The 26,439-nt window shown below is 40.5% G+C and overlaps 1 protein-coding gene across 3 annotated transcripts in view; it reads left to right on the top strand.

Moving 5' to 3' along the window:
* Nucleotides 1-26,439, top strand: part of cadm4 (cell adhesion molecule 4) — a 187,991-nt gene that overhangs the window by 146,038 nt on the left and 15,514 nt on the right. For all 3 annotated transcript variants that reach the window (XM_085423434.1, XM_085423433.1, XM_085423435.1), the window contains exons 2-6: nucleotides 1,092-1,238; nucleotides 6,859-7,146; nucleotides 9,835-9,996; nucleotides 12,381-12,471; nucleotides 19,539-19,711. In XM_085423434.1, coding sequence (XP_085279560.1) covers nucleotides 1,092-1,238; nucleotides 6,859-7,146; nucleotides 9,835-9,996; nucleotides 12,381-12,471; nucleotides 19,539-19,711 — 861 coding nt within the window. The remainder of the gene's footprint in view (nucleotides 1-1,091; nucleotides 1,239-6,858; nucleotides 7,147-9,834; nucleotides 9,997-12,380; nucleotides 12,472-19,538; nucleotides 19,712-26,439) is intronic.

Genomic DNA, 26,439 nt, shown 5'->3' with positions numbered 1-26,439 from the left:
TACAACGCTCAGAGACACTGCTAGACACAGCGGTGAAATATATATAACATTGCCGTCTTTATCAGTTCTTCTCATTGCCTGCTTCATCACTGTGTTTCAATATTGGTGTCGTTCTTCCTCTAAATCCTCCCCGCAGCCAACACATTGCCAGGGAGAGAGGGAATGCAAATGGAGATGCAAATTGGTAAATACTAGTTTTGGAGGCCCAGCAAGCTGGTACTCTCTTCAAGGCAATCACATTCCACTCCTGGCTGGAACCATATGACTAATTGCTCCGCAAATCATTTGAATTCAAACGACGGCTCTCAGTGTCCATTGTGCTCAGCGGGAGGTGTGACTCAGCCGAGTCGTGTCAACAGCCTGACCCACAAACATGGAGGGTGCAACAATCAGAGCATAATCAACCTCCTCATTACTGACTCTTGAGCTGTCAGCAACATCAAAGAGGCTCCCTGCTATTTCTCAGCCCCCTTGTCTAAAAATATTGAGTTGGAGGAGCCAGACAAGTTTGTTTGAAAGACTATGTAAGACAGTTTTTGGGACTGTGAAAGTCACTTTCCGTGCACACGTGCTTGTGTGTCTTATGCATGGCCATTCAAGCATGTATCTAAAGCCCAAGAGACAAACAGCCACTTAAAGATGTAAGCGTTATCTGTTCAAATGTGTTTGTTGATGCATTCTGTTAGACTAGCCCAAAGCAATGTGGATGTTGTATGTGTGTTTGTGCATGTAAAGAAACGAATAGCAGTAATTATAATCATCCATCTTATTATCGTATGAATGCAGTGCTCGAGAACCTTCTTTTACCTGTTGAGTCCTTCGGTGGCTTCTCTTTTGCTCTCAATCGCTTTATCACTTTATCTCTTTCTCTTTTTTCCCTCCTCTTCAACATTTATTTCATTATTGTGTCTGTGTGATGAATAGCAAGCAAATGAATCATCCTTTAAGTACTATATTTTAAAAGATTCAACCTCAAGAGAATTGAACAACTCTCTATTCCCTCAATCTGTTTTCTTTTCTTTTCCCCTTCTTTCTTCTGGATTGTCCAACCTCTGTATCACTATGTTTACGTCTCTCTTTCTCTCCCTCAGCCCATTGTCAGGCAGTGCAAGCAGAGAATGTAACAGTCTTGGAGGGGGGTACGGCTCAGATCTCCTGCCGCCTGCAGAACTACGATGGATCAATCGTGGTCATCCAGAATCCCCGCCGCCAGACTCTCTTCTTCAACGGCACGCGAGGTGTGTATCTGCGTGCACGCTGGTCTCTGCAGACAAACCTAATTTATCCTTGTCTATGTATTTGCCTTTGGTGACATTTAAAGCGAGCCTTTTAGACACATTAGCAGTGACTCACCAACACTTTCATTTTACATTTTTCTTCTCGCAAATGTCCTCATTTTCCCTTTGAAGTGATTTCACATTAGAAAGTCAGCTAACCACCACGTGAAATTAGGAGATGGGTTTACTGTGTGCCCTAACAGTGTGACTACTTATCTGTTTTAAAAGCACAGTTCGAAGCTTTCTGCATAATCTGCTGTTAACCCCAGTGATGAGATCAGAACTTATTAAAGTCCTCATTAGAGCATGGCCTTGACAATCACATGTTTTTTTAAATACAGCTTTATGGCAAATTATCATTGTAACCAATATTTTAATGAAAGCAGAATTCACTGAGGGCCTCGGGGCAGGCAAACTCTACCTGTTTTTTTTTCTTACTAATTAAGGGCAGAAGTTGCTACCTTAGCCAGATTTGCAGCAGAAATGCTGCTAGGAAACCTCTGAGCAAAAGAACAGCGATCAAGGATATTAAACATTGCTTTGAATTTTGTGTGTAGCAGCTTAATTGAACCAAAAAATGTGTTATTTATGCACTACATAATCTATGTGATAAGACATTAGTTTGGGCTTAAGGCTACAGTTTCATACAGTGGCTTGTAAATGTTCACAGTAAAGGGGAGGATGGTGTATGTGTTTAGTTCAGGCATATAAGACACCAGTAGCCTGGTCTCCTCCGAGCTGAGCCCCTTTCCTTCAAGTCAAACGCGAACAAGTTCTCAAGGAGAAAAAAAACAAGCACAAAAAACATAGACACTGATCAGTAAAGAGGAAAATATCTGTTTAACTCCCTTATTTAGTGAGCTGGATTTAATATTAAAACCAAACAAACTTTGAAAACAAAATCCTATTAACCAGCTAATCAGCTAGCTGCTGCAATCTCTCTGTAACGAAGGGCCAGCACAATTGTGTTCACAGTTGCTTGGTTTTGAGCATACATGATATTATTATGCACAGGAGTCTCCACACTGCCACCACCGCCGACCCCGCCAAAATCACATCAAAAGCACAGTCTGCAACAAGCGTAAAAATCATCTCTGTTTGGAAGAGCAGCCAACTAGAAAACCCCAAATCCCCCAGCAAAATCACTTGCTCATCTTTCATCCAAGGAGCTTTCTATTGTGAAAACTTCTCAACAGTGTCTACTTTATTGAAGATCTACATACCAAGATCCAATTCTTTCCTTCAAGTGGCAGAACACTCGTCTCTATAGTGCCTAGCTACTCCAAGAAATATGTTTTGATTACTTGTTATTTGGAAAAGGATTTTTTCGCTGCTGTAATTGCGTGACAGGTGATAAGACAGATAATCTGTTTGCTGAGCTAACTTCATTCAAGCTGCTCTTGATGACTGTTTCTGAGCACCTGAGTATCGTACACATTAGCATTTTAATTCCAATCTGCAACTCTTGCTAAGTCAATAATTCTGAATTCTTATCTGAGCATCTTAAAATTTGACTTTTACAAAACATTGTGTTTGTGCATTAGACAGTCTAAGGTCCTAATAGTTATTTTAATGCCACTGGCAGTTTCACGCAGCTTTAAAGGTTTAATAGTTTGTTTTTCAGTGTGCAGTAAGTAGGTAGAAATTGTAAAATGCTAAAAGGAGCTTAATGTCAAAATAATGAACGGCCAATAGATCAAGAGCTGATTTTCTTGGTGAGGTGGTACAAGGTGCAATGCTCAGACTTTTTAAAACCCATTGCTTTTGACCACAGTAAAAAGGAGACTCTTATACCTCAAAGTTGTAATTGCAGTCATCTAGTGTGATATTTATATATGTGAAAATTTGCACTTGAACACATTTTCAACTTTCTAATCATTAAAACCTGCAGTTCTTGTAATTACATTGATCCGACAATCAACACTCCCACACTCCCCACAGGAACAGTCTGCAAAATAGCAGTCAATGAAAGTTTTCTGAACAGAATGCAAAGATGAGAGAAAAATCAGTAAAAACAAAAATCAGTTGCAGGCGTAGTTTCACTGTTCACAGGTGCAGCACTCCAGTGCTTTTGTTCCATACACTTAGCCTTCACTTGTTAGTCACCTCGATCACGGAGCGGACGTAATTGGGTAGTTGAGGTTGCTGCTTTGGGAAACCTTCTCCCCCCAATTCTATCAGATCAGCACGCTGCCGGTAAGTTCCATTAAGTATTTAAACAGAGTCGCTCCGTCTGCTCTCCCACGAGGCTTGGACTTGCACCCTTTGGAAAGCATGATGAGGCCTAATCAAAACGAGGAAGAAGAAGCGGTTTGAAGGCTCAAATGAAAGAGAAAATGAGAAAGAAAGAAAAGAGTGAGGGAAATGAGAAAAGGTGCTGAGGGTTAAGAAAAACACAGCCACAGAGAGAATAAGGAAAGGGAGGATCAGTTGCTGAAGAAAGACACCGCATTAGGAAGTGCTCCAAAGTCTAGCAAAGCTATAAAGCATTGATGGCTTCCCATAACTAATTTGGCTCCTGTAAGAACAAAAAAAGCCTCATTGTGGACATTTTCTGGGAGTGTAAATTGCACCTCACTCTGGCTCTCGCCACCTCCACCATTTCTTCCATCACTTCCACTCTATTGCCCATCTGCCACCCAGATTACAGGCTAAGAAACTAAGACCTTTCTCTGCTGATGTATTCCACACTAGCTGCCCAAACAGAGCTGCTGCACTAAGTGCAGTGAATTAGACTGCCTGTTTTGCTAGTGAGCAAGTAGTCAGGGGTGTTTTTTATGAGATTGTGGGGACAGAGAGCTATAATAGAGCAGTAGAACTAACTAAATGGACCCTTTCTCCGTAGTTGTCCATATCTCTCTTTCTCATCTTATTGCCAACTCTCCTCAGCATGCAAATGAGATAGGACAATCATGGTGAACTTGGACTTGAACAGAAGTCTGACATTTAGTTGCCATTTAGTGCAGAGAGGGGGAAAAAGATTTACCTGTCTGCAGGGAATGGCTCTCTAACAATGCTCTCATTGCCATCCGATGGAGGGGAAATTTTAGGGGTGGGGTGGACAGATTAGTGTGGTGTACCTCCAAGAAAAGTGGACTAACTCCATTGCCCCAGGCTGCTCTCTTAGTCTCCTGTGGATTTCTGTCTTTATATTATTTTTCCCTGCCTGCTGCATTATGTAGTCTATTTTTCTCGTTTTTCTACATCCCTATTTGCTCACTCTCGCTCACACACACACAAGCATGCACACACTCCCGCAAAGCTAATATCTATACCGTAGTGTCTGTTCTGTGTTGTAAATTGTCCTGCGAGATGGCCAGGCCAAATCCAACACAAAGGAAAGAAGAGAGGGACAGAATAAAATAGAGATGGAGCATGAGGGAGGTTTCACAGCCAAGTCAATACAAAGTGAGTCTCAAAGGTATTTATGAGAATCTATGGACATGAAACTACTGTCAACCACAGACTGTTATTGGTGTTATTTGTCATTATCAGCATTTTTCTCCCTATTGATTGTACTCTTTCTTTGCTAACAAAGGAAAAGTTGTTACATCTTCATTACTCCTCATCCCTCATGTCACTGTCCTTTCTTATTTTTCTCCTTTTTGGATTATATGGTTAGTAATTGTAGCTTATTGGTCTGAGATTCGGGATTGGCTTTAAAATTGTTGCCTTTGATGCCTTTTGTTATTTTCTATTGTTTGACCTACACAGTATGTTATACACAACTGTAGTATTCGGCACGTATCTCTGACTCAAAAGTTTGTGCCTCTGAATTTAATATCTTTCCAAAAATGAAATAAATAGCGTGTTTCAGTTCTTCAGAGAAAGTAAAAACAATAATGATTAAAATCTAATAAGACAAACAATAAAAATGCCAGATGCTAATTAAGCATGGGCTTAGAGAGGAAAAAGCATGCACTTACAAAGAGAGCGAATGAATGCATTCTAGTTAACCAAAGTCCAATCATTGCTTGGGGAAATGAACGACACTCTCCCTCTAAGCTGGAAATGAGTGAACTAAGACATCTGTTATGTTGTATCAATGTGCAGCCTGGAGCTGCTCCACCGAGACTGACTTTGCAAAACTGTTTATGAACTTTTCTATATCAAACCAAGCTTTGGATTTAACAGCACTATCAATTCCCGAGCGGCAAATCAACAGGGGTGCTGTCGCAGCCACAGTTTCTCCCATGTTTTGTCATTTTTTTTCCTCTGCAAAGCTGTTCATGGGAGTGACATCGCAAACAGAGGGGGAAGACTCTTGTTTCAGAGTTGGTGAGATATAACTGACTGTTTGCTGTTACAGCGCAAACTATCATGAGGCCACGAAGCAACTGATTCCAATGATCAAAATGTCATGTACCTCTATTGAAGCAGCCTTTAGTTCTCTTGTGCTGTTTGACAGATACTTTCAAAATACTGCAAACAAAATGTAAATGCACTGAATTTTCAAAGATGCACAAAAAAAAAGCAAATCCTGTTATTTGCAAAGTACTTTCAACCAGACTTGGCCAATTTGATTCAACTAGAGTCATATCAGAAGTCCACCCCAACCTGTAACTTTGGACCTATAATTTTAATCTTAGCTGTAATAAAAATACATGCAGTTCCAGCAACCTGTTCTTGCTTGGTTAGTAACAGGCTGCCTCAATGGCCCTCCAACTACTCGTCCTAATTGCTTTTATTTTGCATTGCTCTTTTACCTGTTGCGCAACCTTTCAGAAGTCAAATGTCTTTTCAGGTTTTATCAGCTGTCCCGATCACAACAAAGTAGCCAATCAAAGTAGAATACAGGATCCTAATAACTGACCAGTTGGGACTACCTTGTCACCAACTGATTAGCTCCCTCTTGTGGAGAATTTGCATCCTGCAGAATAAATTACCTTTTGTGGGGACTAGATGTCAGCTTTCTGATATGCTTTGAAAAATGTAAAATTGATAGATTTACCAAGATGAAAGCCTGCCAAGTAAAATGTATGAAAACAGAAAATTTGTAAAATATGGCATCCTTAGCAGTCATAGCTTGTGTGTCTGCGTGAATGTAAAAAGATCTACATACGTTTTTTGGGTTTAATTAATAATGACACAGTGGGTAGATTTCAAATAAATGCTTTACATTATAACTAGCAGTGGCTCCATATTAGTGTAGTGGATTGCACATTTGCTTAACAAGCGTAAGATTGCCTGATTCTGCCTGACTTGGGAGGAGACACAAATCCCTTTGTGTCAAGAAGAAAACCTGCCAAAGAAAACCTGCAGCGCTTCCTGTTGTGGTGATCCCACATGACTAAGGGAGCAGCCAAAAGTAGCTTTGTTTCTTATTTCATTATAAATTGTAACTGTCTTTTTTTTTTATATTTGTTTGCTGACTATTGAACTCACCACCCATCATCTTGTTCTTGAATTCCTCACCAATTCCATATTTTTGTTCCATGTCATTTTCATCACCCCTCCCTTTCTTTCCCACCTTTTCACGGTCCTCTTCTCCGTATCCTCAACAATGCCAACTCATGCGGTTTCACTTCCGCGCCACCCTCTTCCCTCTCCTACTCTCTTCTTTGTCTTTGCCCAATTCCAGCCTTGAAGGACGACCGTTTCCAGATGGTGCTCTTCACGCAACGGCTGGTTCGCATCACACTGACCAACGTTAGCGTGTCCGATGAGGGCGGATACTTCTGCCAGCTCTACACGGATTCCACGCACCACCAGGTGGCGACACTCTCGGTCTTGGTTCCCCCAGAGACACCCACAGTGGAGGTGAAGCAGGAGGCTGTGGAGGGCGGCGAGGCGGAACTCACCTGTGTGTCACCACGCAGCAAGCCGGCCGCCACCCTGCGATGGATGCGTAAAGGACGGGAGATAGCAGGTACATGGCTGACAGATGGACTGATGAATGCTCAAATGATTGTTTGAGATAAATGAGGGAGTTAATTGGGTAATAAAGGGCAGGTGAAGTAGAATGGTTGGGTGATATCACAGATTGAGTGCTGAATAAAAGAATGAGTGATTGATCGGTTGATTGGGGACTAGCAGATGGATGTGTTGATAGAAGCAGGTAAAAAAATAGGTGAATGATAAGTGAGCAGGGAAATGTGCATCTGGGCTGTGGGGCTGCCATGTTTTTTTCTCTCCAAACCACTTTCTACATTTTGATCCACTTCTTTTGTGCAATATTTATAGGCAACACTAAAGTTCCAACTGATTAACAGCACTTCTTTTGAGACTGGAACAGTAGTATTCCTTCTATTTCAAGTTAATTGAAGAAGTAAATCTGTGTTCATTAAATCAACATCAGCTAAATAATGTAACACTTTTGCCTCTCCGTGTCCACTACAGTGAACATCTTTTCATTCTGAAAACATATTCATAGACTTTGTCTGTTCTCTCAAGCTAATCTCTCATGAAAATTAATTTCAGTTGAATTTATTTGCACGTAATCTGACAAGCACACTATTATATTAAACTGCCAGAAGCCTCGCGCACTCCTGATTTTCTTCTTTTCCCATGCTATCTCTTTTACAGCTTCGTGAAGACAGTTTTTAATTCAACATCTTCTGACTTTCCCTACTTCTTTGCTGCTGATAAATCTATGAGCCATCCATCAGTCAGATACCCTGATCTATCCTTCGTCTCTAACTCTCTGTCTCCTTTGGGTTCCCTCAGTTAAAGGAGCACTTTGCTCAATAATACATCTGGGAAATATCTTTCCATGGCCCTTCAACCTATTTAACCCCTGAGAAATCATTTTTGTTTGTTTTTACACCCACCCATTTTTTTTATTAATTTTCTGTTAAATCAGCATTTGTGTTTGATTTAAATTGCTCAAAAACTTTATTAGTTGACTGAGCAACAACAAAACAGCTCTTGGGGACTAAGTCATGCAAAGCATTTCTGACTGAGGCTCATTGTTATTATTTTTATTCGGTTTTATCTCCAGTTTTTAATAAATGCAGACGGTATTGTTCAAAAGTACAAACTGGTGTCAGATGTGTTTTGTATTGTTATTAATTCATTCATTTATCTGTAACTTCAGATAGCTCTGCACGGACCAGATTAAATAAAGCGCGATAATCTGTTGTCAGCAGCTTATTGGACATGCACCGAGCAGCGTTTTGCCCTTTTAAACTTCATGTCAGCTGTCATCTCTTTTACCTTCTATTTTTGTCTGACACCGGGTGTCTCTTTCATCCAGTCTCTTCTCTTTTTCTCTGTCAGAACGCACCTGTCACCGTCATTCTGTGTTTTTTCTCCATGTCCTTATGCTTAACTTCTTCACCTTCTTTTAAAGCAGTCTCTTTTTTCCTTTAAGTTTCACTGCTGACAAAGACGTGAGGCTCCTCGGCGTAGTTGTTGGCTACACAACACTTTAAGAGTCCAAGAGACAGACAGGGACTGTCCTTTTACCTCAGTTGTCTTATCTTGTTTCCTAATGCTTCTCTCTCCTCTCTTCGCTTCCCTTCTTTTCTCTCGCCTCTTCTCTTCCACCCATCTCTTTTGGCCCTGAGTTAAACAAACTGTGACACCAAAGGTTAGAAGCAGATCCCAACAGATATCAGAAGTACTCTTTAATTAAGACGCTATCTTCCCGCCGCACCCTTATTCTTGCTCATCTGCACACGCTGGCATCCTCTCAGGCCTCGATTAAGCTCACTTTCATTTTCTTGCCAGCAATAATTGAAAATTCAGTGCAATATAAGTATATTGTATTCTGCCTAAACAAGCACAAACTCCCAATACGTGACCATGTCAAGTCCCGTTAGTTTGCTGCCACTATTCCTCCTCCCTCCGTCTGTCTCTCCTCCTCCTCTCTTCTTGCATCTTTCTTCCACTCTGCATCTGCCTCGCGCTGTTATCATCCTCTTTCATGTCTGCCCCCACCACCCCACCCCTCTCACACACACACAGACACACACACACGCATCAATCATGCTTGTTTTGCTTCCCTCGTTCTCTCTCTGTGCGTCCCTCTCTCCTTTCCTTTTATTCTCTCACCCTGTTCCTTTGACGTCCTTCTCTCTCTCCATGTCTGGCTCAGTTAAAATCTCAATTGGGTTATGCATATTTTTTCTTTTATCCTTCTCTCTCCTCTATCTCTCTCTCTCTTTCTTTCGCTCGCACACAGACAAAACATTCAGTTGATTTACTATCGGAAAACAAACTGTGCTGCTGCTCATAATTGCCATGAAATATAGATGCAAATTGCTTTCTATTCTCTCTATCTCTTCTTTGCTCCCTCACCACTCATCCTCCCCTTTACAGGTACCTGGTGATGCTCTAAAAAGCTCATTCATCAATCCCTCACTTCTTACTCTCTTTCTGCTCAGTTTTTCTATCCCCTTTGGTTTCTCATCAAAAAAAAGAAAGCGAAATCCCTTCTTCTCCTCCATCTCGCCTTCTCCCTGCAGCTCACAGTCCCCTAACATAGGTGTGATGTCTCAGCAGGGAGAAAGTAAGAACAGGCATATTTTGGCTGCTAAAATGTTTCTTGGCCACCTCACCGGTATTATTTACTTCCATTATTTCAATCCCCCCTGCTTCCCCTGCCTGTCTCCAGGTGTGGTATCCCTGCAGGACAATGGGAAGACATTCAGTGTGTCCAGCACCATCCGCATCCCGGTAGAAAGGAAAGACGATGGGGCAGCTCTGAGTTGTGAGGCATTCCACCCTGCACTTAATGGGCAGAAGAGGATTCGGCATTATCGCCTGGATGTCTATTGTAAGTCCCTTCTCTTCTTTTGTGTGTGTGTGTGTGTGTGCGCCTCCAAACAATTTCTATCCATCTTTCAGACAAATTAAGTAACATAATGTTCATTGCCAAATATTTCAAAACAAACATTATTTCATCTGTATTGCTGTCACTGAAATTGCTACTTCAGGCCTCTTCATTATAGTGTTTTACTTTAATGCCAGCAATAATTTTGTCAGGTTAGCAGCCTCATTTTTCAAACGGTGATATCTCATTTTAGAATGATCCTCTTTTATACACCGTCCAGGATTTTAACAGTGATATTCAGAACTGCCCTGTATGAGACCTGCACTCATTAAAACCTAATACATACAAATCTTGTCATGCAGGGAGCTGCCAGAGATAGGAACACGGCCAGGTTAGGCTCCTGGCCTGTTGTTTAAACAGCTAAACAACATCAAGTGAAAGAAATGTGGAGTATATTAGTATGTGAAACAATCCCTGCCCTACGTTGACTTTGTCTTTTTGTTGCTGGTGTCTTTGCACAAGTTTGTGTGCACTAAATTGTAATGTCCTCTTAGAGGAGGCAAAGCGGGAAAACTACTGAAAGAGATAACTCCCTGGGTTTTTGTATTATATATTTTATGCCACACTAAATTGTCAGCATTTGTTTGGGGGGGGGTTTTTTTGTTCTTTTTGAAGTCTGTTTCAGTAGAATCAGTGTATAAAATGAGAAAATCAGATGTAAGCTTGTCAAGTTTTTGATGTTTGTTTTTGATGTGAGGAGGAACAAATATTTGCTTTCAGCTCAGTGTTTTGATTTGAAGATATTAATTTGTACTACTGTGTTTGCATGCTGCCTAAGTGAAGCCAAAAACTGAAATGGACTGGAAGATTAAAATTTAGAAAAAAAGAAGGCACTTTTTGGAAAATACAGGGAAATGCGTCTCAGTAACAAAATCCAGAAGTGACAGAGACTAATCAAAAGCAGCGTGCTAGCAGGACCGAAACAAGGGACACTCAAATATACAGGATGTGGTTCTGTTAACCTAACCACCGGAGCTGATTGCAGCCACTCAGGCAAAAGACAATGCTTCTGATCCCACCAGAGTACACTTTGGAAAAATTCCCAAAATTACTCTCCCCTCAGAATTTCTACTTTTTCATGGAAGTCACGTCAAGCAGCGCAGAGCAGATGAGGAGGGCAGGAAGTTAGACATGGGGACGGCATAGAGAATCTGGTCAGTTTTCAGAATATAAGAACCCATGCAGACTAAACGCTCCATTTCTGAAATGCTACTGGTGCGCCTTGAAGTCTTGTGATAATGGAGCAAAAGTGTGTCAGAGGCAAGACATCAAAGACATGTACCACATGTATTTCAGGGGTCAGGAAAAGGGAACAACAACATAACAAAGTCTGTGGGGAAAACGCACAAGCTATACACACCAGGGAAAAGGCTAATAAGACAGGTGACAAGACACAGAAAATACTACACAGGGACAGAACAAAACAAAAAACATGTTCCAGCACAGAAATCGTGGCACATTTTTATTTTATTTTTTTTTATTATTTTTTTTAGAAAAACAAAGGTTGTGCAAAGTTCATTTTGTTTAGTTTTTTCATGTGGATCCCTATTTCCTTCCATACTGGAATTGTCTTGTGGGCAGCAATTGATAAAATGCATTATTATAGCAGATAAACTGTGATGAGAATACAAGATAAAAGTGCATACAGTGTGGTCTCTCTTCTCCCCCAATATTAATCTGATTAATTTCAGCAGTCAACCATATTCAGTAACTCCATTAGTTCTATCTTCACTGTTCCTGACAGCTTGATGTGATTGCTTGATCCAACAATATATCATTTTGAATAGTCAAACATTTCCCAGGCATATGTAAATATTTATAGATGTGGATGATTCATATTTGGCGAATATGTTTACATCGGCCTTGTGAGTTCAATTAATTTGCCACTTCTATATTAATGTTTGTTGATAGATCAGACTGGTGAGCTATCAACAAACATTAACATCTCTGCCTGGATGCTCCTCCAGCCAGAAAACTGGCAATAATGACCAACCGCGGGTGTGGATTTGGCTCCTGATTGTTCTGTTACTGAAGCAAGTGCACTACAGCAGCTGCTGGAGCGGTGGGCTGCTTATGATAACAGGTGTCTAAACCATAGGATTGTCGCACGGTTGCCTTGGAAACAGATGTCAAAGACAATTTTCCTTCCATGTTCTAACTTTTCCCTTTCTGTTACCTGTCTTTTGTTTCGGATTCTTTTTTTCTTTCTTGATTTTTTTTCCTGTTCCTGTCTGATTCTTGCATCATTCGGATCGAGAAATGTTTTTTCTGTTTTTTTCTCTGAAATGCTTACTCATGTCACCCTCCTCCTTTCTGCTTTTCTACAGTTGCACCTACAGTTCGAATTGTTCCTCCTGCTGGCATTTTGCGAGAGGGCGACTCGCTCACCCTCACCTGCTCTGTCACTGGGAATCCTCTGTAAGTCTATTTGTATATGTATGTGTGGTAAACAGCTTGGCATTGGTGCGCTTTACATTAAGAATGTGCTGCTTTTGTCTTGCTTTCCACATTATTTACCAGGACACATTACGAAGATAACACATTCATGACAAATGAATTTAGCTTTACTTTTCACAAGATATGTAAAAGTTCTGTTTGCCATCTGGTTTCAGGCGCTACTTGTGAAAGTGTTGCAGGCTGTCATAAGAGAGAGATTTTTCCATAATTTTTAAAATGAATTCCAGATGAAGTAATCATAAATTATAAATTGTTTGCCTCGACAAAGCAAAGGGTTTTGACAAATTAGTTTAAGGGTACGCAAACATCGTTTGACTGACAAGGGCGTGCAGGAGTTTGCAGAGTTCAGTATCAATCCTTACAAATAGAAAATTTAGCAAAATTGAATCGTGTCTAACACAGTTTTGTGGAATTGTTTTGAGCTGCTGCTACAAGAATGACATTTCATTTCTAATATTGCTAAAGATTTGTAAGGCTTGACTTTATCTCTGCCAATCTGTTAGCAGAACTCTGTTTTACACATTTACCCAGACCATTAATTATAGATCATAATTAAATCCCACCAGCTAAATATAGAACGAGCTAGAATTGAATAACAAGAAACCCTAAAGAACTGCAAAAGTGCTGAAGTTACTGCGCCCCAGTAACACTAGAGTTAAATGTATTTGTTTGTTTACTGGTTTTCTTTTAATATGTTTCAAAGAACAAAAATATGTGAAAAAATCTATCAGAGTAAACTTAAATTTTGATTTGTTGAAGGTTCAGAGAAAGTGTTAGCTGTCAACAATGTCAACAATGAAGTGATAAGGGGTGCTACCAAAACCTTTTTGCCATTTATGGGCTATAGAGGTAAATTGGGTGCAGTAGGTGATCTGTGACTATCCAACAGAAAGCGTCTCTGAAATATATTACTGTTTATTTTCCAAGTAATTACTATCCACTTTCGTTTAAAGAAAAATCTCCTTCTTAATTGCTATTGTGGAAACATCCTTGAATAACTTCTACCTGCTCCAGTGGAGCTTTTCACAACAGAAAACAGGTTTTCCTGGGCAGCTCCCAAATGTGTGAGTATAAAGCAATTATCACAGAAGGGAGAACATGTGTGCTTAACCAACATTACTGGTTCTAAAGGAAGAAGAAAATCAGCGAGACCTTGGGCACTCTTAACCAGAAAGCTACAACAGATTCATTGTTTTTGTCTAATACTTTTTTCACATTCGTCTCTTTCTATATAATTTCTCACTGTGATCCTTCATTTCCAGGATTCTACTTCAGAAACTGAGTGCAATTATCAAGTACTTTTAATTTCAGCCATCTTTTTTGTGTCTGTGAAATTACTATATTGCATAGACTTATCTTTGTATTTGTTGTACGTTCTTGGTACTGTGCTCAGAAATCTAAATATCAATACTTATTATTGAAAATATTGGGAAATGGACTTGAAATATGAGCTGTAAGCCATATTTATCTTCTATTACACGTGTAAATGTACAATATTAAACCACGTAATATATTTCTTGTTATGTAAGGACACGTGAACGTAGCAGTGTTCTTCTGACTTTGATGAAAAGCAGAAGAGTGGTTTCACCCGACATTTACCGTTTGACAGATGGATAAAAACCTGATCCATATTTTATTGCATGAAGGACAAAGAGAAGAGGCGCTTTAGACTGTGTCTGATAGGATATTGGAAGTGTGTAAGGGGATACAAAAAAATTCTGTCTAAATGTGGACATGGTATGCACTGTGTGTGAGGTTACCCAAACCCAATCAGCAGTCAACAATTTTAAGATCCGACCTTGAAATGAAGCCTTTTTCTAGAGTGTTGGCAGCCCTTTGGGCACTTTCTAGAAGGGTATTGGGGCCTAAGCTCTTAAACCCTCCCCTAGATTGTCTGTCTGTCTGTGGGCATTGGGTCCGCTAAAGCTCCCTAGTAAAGCCCATTGCAGCTAAAGTGTGTGCATGTGTGTTTTTGTGTGTGTCAGTGTGATGAATTTAGTGAAATCCCACAGTTAGGACTGGCTGAGAAGTGTATTGGCTATAGCCCCACTAAAGCTTTGTAACGGCTGGTTGGGGACACTGTGTATGCGTGTGTGTATGTGACAGTGAGGGATGGGACTTCAGGCAGCACTGGACTATGACCCTCATCTCATGCTGGACTGCACACCCATAGACACACACACAGTCACACACACATTACAGTACCCTTGTCACCCTCGCGCTTGCTCCCTGGCCCTGTTAACTGCCTGTTAAGCATTAATTACTAATTATATGTCACTTCCTTGTGGCGAAGGGTACACTCACTGTCTGTCTGTTACTAGGCGGGGAGATTAAGGCAGACAATGTCTTTTCATTTAGCTTGATAGCCTGATTATTTGTGTGTTATCTTTGTAAGGGATTACTCAGAGTAAGAGTGCAAGTTTGCTGTTGCAAGAGAGGAAAAACTGGAGATTTTGTTTTAAAACATCAGTGTGGAAAGGGAGAAACTGTGTATATGCATCTATGCTGAACCAAGAAGGTGGTTTAATTAGACTTCCTGAGGGATTAGATCCCAGATGAGTCAGGATTGTAATCTGGCCAGGGTGGCAAGAGCCATGAAACCCTGCCAGACACACACACACACACACACACACAAAGATTTGGGGGTCTGTAATCCTTGTACCTCCCATCTGCTCTGCCTTCCCAGCCTCGTGACCAATGCATTTTGTCTGCCTGCTTCTGCACTTCAACTCCTACTACACATTTTTTCCCTCACTCTACCTGTAATACATTCTTCTTGTTTTCTTTCCTACTCTTAACACCTGACAACCCTTTACTCTGTCATCTGCCCCCTTGTCACTCTTACCCAGTTCTTTCAAGCACTCGCTGCCCTCTAACCACATATCTCATGATTATTTATCGGGATGCATCCCTCGCTTGCCACGATTTCTCCTCCAAGACCCTTCTTTCATTCTCTTGTCAACCTCACCCTATGGGCTTCTTTACCCTCCGTCTTCACCTCTTTTTTTTATCATGCCACCACTTCTGGTAGTGCCAAAGTCAATCTGATACTGACTTCCTTTGCTTCTAAAATGATTTAGCTCTTCAGGCTTTATTAAATATCTTTCAGACTATCCGTATTGTATCCATTGCATTGTTATGCGAGGTACTTGCTGACAGTGTTAAGCAATGTCCTTGGAAATATTTGATTCAATAACCCATATTTTTATCCCGTGAATTTAATAACAGCATGACTACAATGATTATTAAAGAAGTTATAAATTACATTACTTATTAACTAACTACCATTTCTGTCAAAAGTGCCTCTGAGCTGATCTAAATCTTGAGCAGCCTTATATCCTGTCTTCTTTATTTGACAAGCATAGAAGCATAAAGTAATTATACAATAAAGTTATTTTTATTTGGACAAACAACAAGTTACATGTTAGAGATACAGTGGCCACTAACAGCTAACTAAGGCCAGTCTTTTACCTCGTTCTTCTACTATCAAGGTAAAACCTAAGGGTTAGTCGTCTCTTCAGAAAACATGAACTAAAGTGTGTGATTACTGCATGTAAGCTTATCTTGAGATATCTTTTTTCCACAAGACATCTCTTTTTTCAAACAATACAGCTTGCTTTGTCATTTTGAAACCACATACCAGCAGAGATGCAGAGCAATGATCAGGGAATGCAGGTAGAACGTTTCGGAACTGATAAAAGACATGCAGCTACTCAAAACGTGTATGTCACGGGGACAGCAAGTAGACAAGCCGAGGTCTCGTTCTCCCCAGCCACCTCGTCCAGTTCATCAGGGGAAACACAGGGGCATTCACAGGCTAGAGCAGGGGTGCTCACACTTTTTCCGCATGTGAGCTACTTATAAAATGACCAAGTCAACATGATCTACCCACTACAAAAATCCAAAACATATACTTATTTATAAATATATTGAGGATTCTTTATATCTACAATGTATATACATGCATAACCGCAATATCCAATATTTCACAACACAATTAACAATGTAAATTTTTTGTCATTACCTGAGTTTACTCTGATGACTTGCACTGAATTGAATCAGCCAGGGATGCATAGTCCGGACAGTAGCTGCTGACGGCCAGCCTCAAACACACTTCCAAATGTTCATCAGTCATGGTGGAACGGTACTTGGACTTAATGATGTTCATGTGGGAAAATGATGACTCACATAAATAAGTGGAGCCGAATAATGCAGTCAAAGAGGCAGCACATTTCCTCATGTTGGGGTACTTTACTTCTGTGAGTAAGTTCCAGAACTGTCCATGATCTCTGGACTTCAGCTCAATGTCGGCTTGTAGTGTCAAAATCTCATCTTCCACTCCAGAAGAGTTCAGGTGAAATAGTTTTGCAATTTTTGATGCGAGTGAATCGACATCAGCATCTTCCCGAAAAGGATAGCACATGAAGGTAGCGACTGGCTCGAGCAAAGAAAAGTCTTGAAAGCGTTTGTCAAACTCTGACAGACAATTGTCAATCTGCTCTGTGTAGCGTGCACTGTCAAGTTGCAAACAGGCCATCCCCTGCATCTCCAGCTCTGACGCCAGGTTTTGAAAGTTTATCAAATCATGGCGCTGCAGCTTTAAAGAGAGATGTTGCATCTTTCGTTTGAAAGCATTAACTGAGCTGATCATGTTGATCACTGTTTTGTCTTTTCCTTGCAGCTGTAGATTAAGGTCATTCAACATGTTTGTCAGATCGGTTAAAAATGCCAAGTCTAACAGCCACTGACCGTCATTAAGTTGCATGTATTCTGCTTGTCCAGCTACACGGAAAAACTCCTTAATCTCCGGACAGAGCTCTCGAAATCTTTGCAGGAATTTCCCTCGACTAAGCCACCTCACGTCAGTGTGTAGCAACAACTCAGAGTGGTCGCAGTCAGCCTTCTCCAGATGTGCATGAAATAACCGTCTTTGAAGAGATCTGGCGCGAATAGAACAGGCGATCTTCGTTGCAACATTCATGATCTCCTTCATGTTGAGCATTTTAGCGCATAACGCTTGTTGGTGGATTATGCAATGGTAATTTAGGAAGTCCGGGAAAGCATCGTCCTGCCTGCACTTGGCAATAAATCCATTCAAGCGGCCAACCATTGCGGGTGCTCCATCTGTGGTAATAGACACCAATTTGTACACTGGGAGCTGGGTTTTCTCGATAAAGTTTTTGAACGACTGAAATATGTCCTCTCCTCGCGTCTGTTCTTTCATGGGCAGGACTGTTAATAGCTCTTCTTTTGCAGTGATATCAGTAAACACCATACGAATGAAAATGCACACCTGGGCTGTGTCACTCACGTCCGTAGATTCGTCCAACTGCAGTGAGAAACACTGGCAATCTCCGATGTCCTTCCAAAGTTGCTGGGTTAAATCCTCCGCCATGGCTTCACAGCGCCGTGTAACTGTACTTCTTGACAGCTTGAGAGCTTTGATCGAAGATGTTATTTCTGCCTTATTTTTAAAGTCTCGGAACAATGAGTCAGCTGCTTCAACGAATGCCTCTTTTACCATCTCTCCATCTTGAAAAGACTTCTTGTTTTTAACGATGATGTGACTCACCCGGAACGATGCTTCGGTGGCGGCTTTCGCTTTTGAAGTTTGTTGTGTGAAAAATGACTGCTGTCCGGACAACTGGGATTTTAGTTCCTTCACCTTTTTCTTTCTTAGCTCGCTTTTCGGCGGGAATGTAGTGTCGTATTTTCCGTGAACAGTTCGAAAATGCCGCTCCACATTTCCCTTCTTTGGCATTCCGATGGCAGCCTGGCAGATGAGGCAAACGCACTTCGAAAATGACATCGTGAAAAAAGTCTTCCTCCCATTCCGTATGAAAGTGATACGTTTTTGTCTTCTTACTTGGTCCAGCTCCCTCACTCATTTTTAACCCTTTCTTAGGTTTAGAAAAAACCGAGAGCTAAAATTTGGAGTTAACTCGCTGACTAGCTTGTCAGTTTTACTACACTTCGCGCCGCTGTTTGCACATGCGCAGCGACCTAAGCGTCAGAAAAAAATCCGATGTCATCTGACTGGCTTCCCTGTATCAATCAAGTGACGGGATGGATGATAGGCTGGCATCTATTTTTTTTAATGCCATGCGATCTACCAATACTACCTTTGCGATCGACTGGTCGATCGCGATCGACGTATTGAGCACCCCTGGGCTAGAGTGTCCTGGGTCTACCCTAGGGTCTTGAAACACCCCACCTAGGAGGCCCCAGGAGGCATCCTAGTAAGATCACTGAACCACCTCAGCTGGTTCCTTTCAATGTGGAGGAGAGAGGTCTACCCTCAGCCCCCCTCAAATGACTAACCTCCTCATGACATCTCTAAGGCAGAACCCAAACCTCATTCAATGGAAGCTCATTTCTTCCACACATATCTGCAATATCATGCTTTTGGTCACAATACAGAGCTTGTGGCCATAGGTGAGGGTAGATTGAGAGCTTCACTTTAGCACTCAGGTCTCCACCAAACTCCAATCATGATAGCAAATACCACTGCTTGTTGTAGGTATAATAACAAACTGCAAAAATTAGACATCTAAAGCTAAAACCTATAATATTTAAGTTAGAAGATTCCAGCATTCTGGTCAGTTAGGGCATTTGTAGTACATGTATGAATTTCCTTTGGGCAGTCCAGTTTCCTGGGCCAGAGACATGTATGTCAGGTTAATTGGTGACTCTTAAATGTCCATATATGTGAAGATGCTAAGGAATCAGGGTTCCGCCCTCTCCTTAAACTATCAACAGTCTTTGACAGCACTGATTATGTCATTTTACTGACAGATTATGGAACTGGGTGGTACCTGTAGCACGGCTCTCAAATGGTTCTCATCAAACGTATCTAACTAGCACTTCAGAACTGCATGTCCTCAACAGGACCACTCATGTGGGTCCCCCGGGGCTCAGTGCTTGGTCCAATTCTGTTTTCTTTATATATGTTAGCCCTGGGTCATCTCCTACCATTGCTATCGCGGTTGACTTTTGATAACTGATTGAAGGTTTCATATTTCTTACAGGCCCAGAAACACTCAGTGGTCCAAGATTAATGACACCTTACCTGAGAGGGCAGAGATTTCTGGCACTACTCTTCAGATTTCCCGTCTTAGCCAATCACACAACGGGACATACCTGTGCCAGGCCCAGAACGACTATGGTCGTGCTGCTGATCATTACACGCTGTTGGTATATGGTGAGTAAAGATCACTAACAGTGAATTTGCTGTCCATTTTCTTAGTTTTAAGACAAGTGCTTGCAAAGTTTGCTCCAGTGGTTCTTTTTATGTCCCTTAAGTTTTAGTACCTGAGGCTGTAGTTAACGGTCCTGAATAATTTTATGTTCAGTGGTTGCTTTGTTAAGCTTCTTATTTCTTTTCTTATTCTTTGATAATATTTTAGAGAAGTCTTTTAAATTGTATTGATTCTTTTATCTTCCCTGAGTATTTGGAGTCTGGCTATACTGTCAGTGGGTAACAGACCCACTACAGCATGATGCTTGTCTCATTTTTCTTTCAGCTTTATTTGTTTTTTTGATTCGGACACAGCAGGAAACCTTTGCTAAGCCTGCTGTGCAATTGATTTCACAGTGCTATTGATTCCACGAGGAGACTAGCATGCACAGATACTAGTCACCAACATTATTATTCTGGCTATCGCTTGTAAAGAAGCAGCTTATTATCTCCACTGTGACCCAATCTTCTCCTCAAGGAATTCAAAATAACTTATCTTCAAGTGCAATAGCTAAAGATACAAGATATTTTGACAACTAATGAATTTCACAGTGCGTAATGACACGGACAAGACAAGGACAGAAGTTGAAACACAGTGTGCAGTGAAAAACCTGTTGGAATTCTTTTCTTGTTGCATGAACAGAGGTTTTAGAGGGGAGGAAGATGCTGGTAAAATGGCTTTGTTATCACGATCTGCAAATAAATTCACTGGTGCTACATTCCCAAAGTGTATGTAGTAACCTGTTCTAGTAAGCAAGCTCACAATACCCGTCTATAGTCTTACAATGGCCCCCAGTAGATTTTAGACTTTGTTTTAAGCACTAAATGGAGAAGATCCAGATTGTTTATCTCAGCTGCTTCTCTAACACACTGCTGAGATGTATACTACTAGGAAGTTCAACAAAGCCAGGCTGGCTTAACAAAACCCCAAATCGCAGTTGGAGCTGGTATCACAACAGCGCGATGGGCATTTCACGCGTCACAAGAGTCCACTTCCACACAACGTGATCTTTGAGAATGCCTCCTACTCCAGTTGAGATATTATAAGGTGATGATGATAAAACAGTGATATAAATCTATAAACAATATAAAAAAATCTAACAGTCAATCGCAACACTGTCACAAATAAAACAAGAGATTAATGCTGCAGAAAAATCAATAAGCTTGGAATTAAGTGCGCAGAGTGAAAAAACAAAGAGCAAGTTAATTATTTTATCGCCACGTGTGCTCTCAATGTTGCTGTCTGTTTCTAACGTGACAGCCACGCTTTAGAGCTCAAGAAAATATAAACTGGATGCAATAAAATATTAAAGGTTACCATTCCACAGCCTAATAATGGAGATGTGGAAATTGCTTTGGTTTATCGACAGATCAAAGTGGAATTCATTCTATTGATGTGTTTTCTGTGTTCTGGTAGCTGCAGTTTCATCAGTGTAAAACAGACTTAACAGTACATTAGAATCAAGTATACAAACATTTATACATTTATTCATACCAACTGAATATATGCACATTCGAGCGACAAAGCGATGCGGCACCTGGGTTGCTGTAACTTTACAGCAGGGCTTCATGTATGATGTTAGTAAGGCGTGGCTTAAGAACTTGCACATATGGAAAAAAAGGGAGAATCTATGTTGCACTTAAAACATGCTGTATATATAAGAATCAGTGTGAAAACGTCTCTTTTCACAGATTTTAAACCCAAACTCTGATTTTAAACTCAACACAGCTCACTTACCAGTTAGCGCTGTTAGCATTCTGTGATTGCAGGTTCAGAGTTTCTTAGCTATTGCACACAAGATTGAAGACTGTGGAGTGCGATGTGACCCCTGTGTCCAAAGCAAATGTCTCCCAAGTGAGACAAATGAAGAGACTTTGACTTTGATAAGCCTACATACTACTACATACTAAAACCATGAAATTAAGATGTTATATTTTTTTTAAACTGGAACTCTTTTAAAAAATCAGCTAAAGACTTATTTGTTTATGTAGCGTTTCTGTTTTATTCGATCTTATTGATAATGCCTGCTTTAATTATCAGCTTTTGTTTCTTCTGTTTTATTCTGTGTTTTTGTTGCTCTTTACTATATTTAAAACTTCTGTTATTTTTTGTGATTATTTCTAGTTTTTATGTAATTCTATTTTGTTTTACAGCACTTTGTAACTCTGTCTCTGAAAAGTAATTTATAAAAAACATATTTGTTACTAATCCACTTACTTGCTATGCTAGTCCTTATTTTCAGTAATAAGGACTGTGCGTGTGCGTGTGTGTGTGTGTATGTATGTGTGTATGTATATATATATATATACACATACATATATCACATTACACTGTTAGATGTTCAGCACGGCCAAATTTCCAGATAATGAGGTAAGCATAAGTCCAATTAATCCCTTTGAGCTGAAACCTCAGGCATCAGATTGCTCTAAATGTTTGGTTTCAGCTACTTGTGGCTCTGTATCATATCAGTGAGAGCTGATATCCTTATTAGGGTCATTTGTAACCACAGCTCTGAGCGTAAGCACATCACTTTCCTACCTCTGTTTGTGAGGGGCAGCTGATCAAATGAAAGGGTGACTTGAAGGGAGGGTGGCGAAGAGGAATTAAAACAGCTTCACCAAGGCTCAAAATAAATAAGCATATTTTTTTTACATGTGTAAATGTTGCTAGCAGAGTTCAATCATACAACTGTGGAAATGAACACAGCAGTTATCCCTTATTAATAAAAGGCGATGCTAGCGATGCCGCTTGCAACATCACATGAATATCTCGCACCACTTCTTTTCAGGAAATATGACAAATTGGCTAAACTTTCTCTCTGGCTTAGAAGTACATTTGAAAAGAATATGTTTAAAGTTGTGTGATCCAAGAGAGTAAGAACTCTGTAAAACTTGCAATCAAATAAGGACAAAACAAGATTTGTGAAATTTTAACAAGACAGCAGCAGTAGGGCTGAATTGTAAAGCAAGCTCGTCATTAGCGGCTTATATGGATTCATATCCAATGCATTTGTGGTTTGACCTAATTACGTGCACACCACTGTCACTCAGTAGGTTTGCCCTTTTGATCTAACCCCCCACTCCCCCACTGGCAGCTCCTGTCATGTCATTCTAGCACCTGGTTTGAAGATCAGAAGCAGTGGGAAGAATGAAGGGAGCTGAGACATCATATCTTATGTAACATTCTTAGGTTGCTTTTAGTTAGCGCACCCTCGTCTCTCTATCTTTCTCACTGTTGCACTAGCCATCGCTTTCTTTTCCACACCGAGTGCACTTTTGTACAATAATCAGATGACACACGTAATGGCAGCTTTCCACAGACATCACGGGTGGCAACACTGGCAAGATGAAAGATGACATCACCACCAGCTCTCCTTTCTCTCGCACTTATTCTTTCTTTCGTTCTCTCTGTTTCTCTATTCAAAAAGGTTAGACATGTCGAGCTTTGATGTGTGTTGCCACCACTGTAGAAAATGTTCTGTCTTTTTCCACTTCACCATTTCCTTAGCAGTCGTCTCCATTTATTTTCCTCTGTGGCATTTTTTCCTCAAATTTCATCATTTATCTTCTTTATTTAATGTCGTTGCTCTGTGCTGCTCGTTAATTTGACATATCGCTCTTTTTTTTCTTATCCTTTCGTTTTGTGAATAAAATGATACTTTCAGATCAAGGAATCTGGCCTCAATAAAAATCCATAAAAGACAGGAAATCCTCATAAACAACATAAGCCTAGCTTCAGCTCCTTTGTGCTGCACCATAGATTTTCAGCAATCAGCTTCTTAAGTCCTCTCGGTGTGCCCCGTATCAGTGGTAGGTTGCTGTACTTCAAAAAAAAAAAAATGTAGTCACCCACTGGGCAGATTGTTTTAAACCTTATCTCAAAGAGCTCAGAGTTGTTGATGCAACCATCATATTAATCTGTAGGCAACTGAAAGTCGCACTTGATTTTCCCGAATGTCACAACTAATAATCCAGCTAATATGGTGAAAATTATTTCTTGAGAAATGTCAAACGTATCCATTGAATTCAAGCTCTAATGTTTTCGGTAATATGTGTGTCTTTGTAAATGCCGCAGAACTTAAATGCACGCTTTACTATACATTTGTATTGATGTAAATAAACCACCAAGGATGATTTAACATAGTGCTGGTGACATGCTAGCTTCTGAAAACTAAATGAAAGTCGCCAATTAATAATAAAAATGATGGGATTTAATGCTATAAAACACAAGATGAATCATAACTCCAACATTTTACGCAGCATGTGCTTTCTTTCATTCCAGCACCCACATTGTTTAAGTAGGTGTCATCATCTGTTTCTTTCATTCTTTCATTCATTCACCAAGACAAGAACTAACAGACTTAAAAACTCCTTTGTCCCACACGCCATCAGACTGTTTAACTCCTCTCTGGAGGGGAGAGGGAGGGGAAACAGGAGGACAAAGGAGGGGGGAACAACTAAGCTGTAGTGCCTCTTCACCTCACTGTACAATACCTTGTGCAATACTTTTTGTAAATAGTCAACGGTGCAATAGACTCAATACTTGAAATGTGCAATTCACTTGTATTTTTATTTTTATTCCTATTTATTCTATTTATCCCCTTCGTATATTTTATTTATATTTGTTTCTGTATTTATATATGTGTGTGTGTGTGTGTGTGTGTGTGTGTGTGTGTGTGTGTGTGTGTGTGTGTGTGTGTGTGTGTGTGTGTATATATATAACAATTCTGTAACTGTAACTTTGGTCGTTGCTGTGCTTTTTTTGGAAATCGAATTTCCCAGAGGAACCCACCCGAGGGATTAATAAAGTTCTATCTTATCTTATCTTATCTTATCTTATCTTAAATAATGATTAACTTATTTTGTAGCGAGGATCTTCACTTCTTCCCAAAGCATTATGCAGATCAAAAGAAATGCAGTTTTACTGGTGTATTGATGTAGTCGCATGCTTTACCTTTTCAATCTCTCTGAGGTTATTTTCTTTTTTCTGTTTGAAACACTCTTGTTATTCACCTTTTCCCATTATAACTTGCTGTATTCTGTTCCTCAATGTCATTTTTTCCTTGTGCTTTCAACTGTTCTCACCTTTTTAGCACCTCCTGTCCACTTCCTTTTCCTGTCCCTGCTCTTCAAACACCATCACTATTTCTCACTTGGCCACCGGTCTGCCCCTTATTCTAGGTTCAGCTGCAGTTCAGTCTCTTTACCGAAGAAGGCCTTGCTCTCTGAGAAGGCGACACGGAGCAAACTGGGTGTAAAGTAGTGAGAAGTTGGATTGGGGGAACGGGGGTAGGGGGGTGTGATGGAGAAATGAATAGGGGGAGATGAAGGACGATGGAGGTTGAATGCAGGTTAACATTCAGTACCACGGCTTGTCAAATACACGAAATGTCAGTTTAGCTGGCTCCCAGCCTTCCCACAGGGAATCCCTGGGTGCACTGGAGGAGGAAGTGCAGGCAAAGAGGGGATGATGGAAGATGTGTGTTATAAGGTATGAGTCAGCAGAAATGAAACCATTCTGTTACAGGTGCAAAGAAACTTGTTCATCTCTATGTCTCATTTTGTGTCAACCGTCCCTCTGCGAGAATTACCTGCCATCAGGGTCTGCAGCCTGAGCTCAAACTCAGGCAAAAGGGGCTTCAGATTTGTCGCAGGTGCTTTAAGTGCTGTCACTTTACAAAGAGAGGCAGGTTTAATGCTAGCCAAGGAGAATCGTGAGTGAGAGGTGGGAAACTCTCCAAGGGCCTTGGTTGTGCAAAGACATGATGCATTGAAGCTGAGCTTTATTGGACGAGTCACACATTCCTACCGCATATTACTCTGTGTGTGTGTTATTGAATTTTTATTCCTGTATACATGCATGTTTATGATTTAAGAGCGAGGTTTCTCAGAGTGCCCGGGGACCAATCAGAGGGCTAGGTAGCATTATATGGGCTGCACATTCATTCCTCCACAGTTTATGGCTATTTTCACACATGGTCTTCATCTCTGACCTTATATAGATATTACCCAAAATAGGTGTGAGCACAGATGTACTAAATCACAGTTCATGTGAGTCCACAGTGATCAAGGAAGCACCTTACCCAAGACAAACTGAGTATTTCAAGTATTAGAGCTAATGTTGCTTGTGGGTGCTTTTAACTCTTTTATTCTAGTGTTCATAACACACAAACACGTTTCTGTCTTCCTAATAGGACAGAGGGTGCTGGTTTGAAAGCTAGAAACCAGCACAAAAACGATTTACTGAAATTAAATGAAGAAATTAATCACCAACATAAACCACTATCCTCTAAACAGACACATTAAAACGTTAACTACCCGTGTGTGATGTCTGCATTTTTCTGTTATGGCTCTTAATTCATGCTGATTTCCTTAATTGACACACTTTAAGAAGCCTTGATTTAGAGAGAGTGAGATATTTCCTGTTGCTGTGCATGTAGGTGTGTGAACAAATTAAAACAATGAAATTAACTTTCTGCAGCATTCAGGAGGCCACTATTGATGTAAATGTGAGAAATTTCGAAAGAATGAGAAAGCAAAGGCACACGCACACAAACACACAGTCTCGGAGCGAGTATCTGTAACATCCTAAAAGGATGTGGCCTCTGTTGGGTGTTTCATCTCTGTGCCACCATTGTTAAGTAGAAATTGGATTTTTTTTTTTTATGTGTATGCGCAAAGATGCATGAGCA

The sequence above is a fragment of the Rhamphochromis longiceps genome, linkage group LG11, assembly GCF_057381845.1.
Source record: "Rhamphochromis longiceps isolate RC_006_pf linkage group LG11, R_longiceps_female_GT1.1, whole genome shotgun sequence".
Classification (NCBI taxonomy): domain Eukaryota; kingdom Metazoa; phylum Chordata; class Actinopteri; order Cichliformes; family Cichlidae; genus Rhamphochromis; species Rhamphochromis longiceps.
Note: the sequence above shows the minus strand (reverse complement) of the source record. Positions and strands in the feature narration are given on the sequence as shown.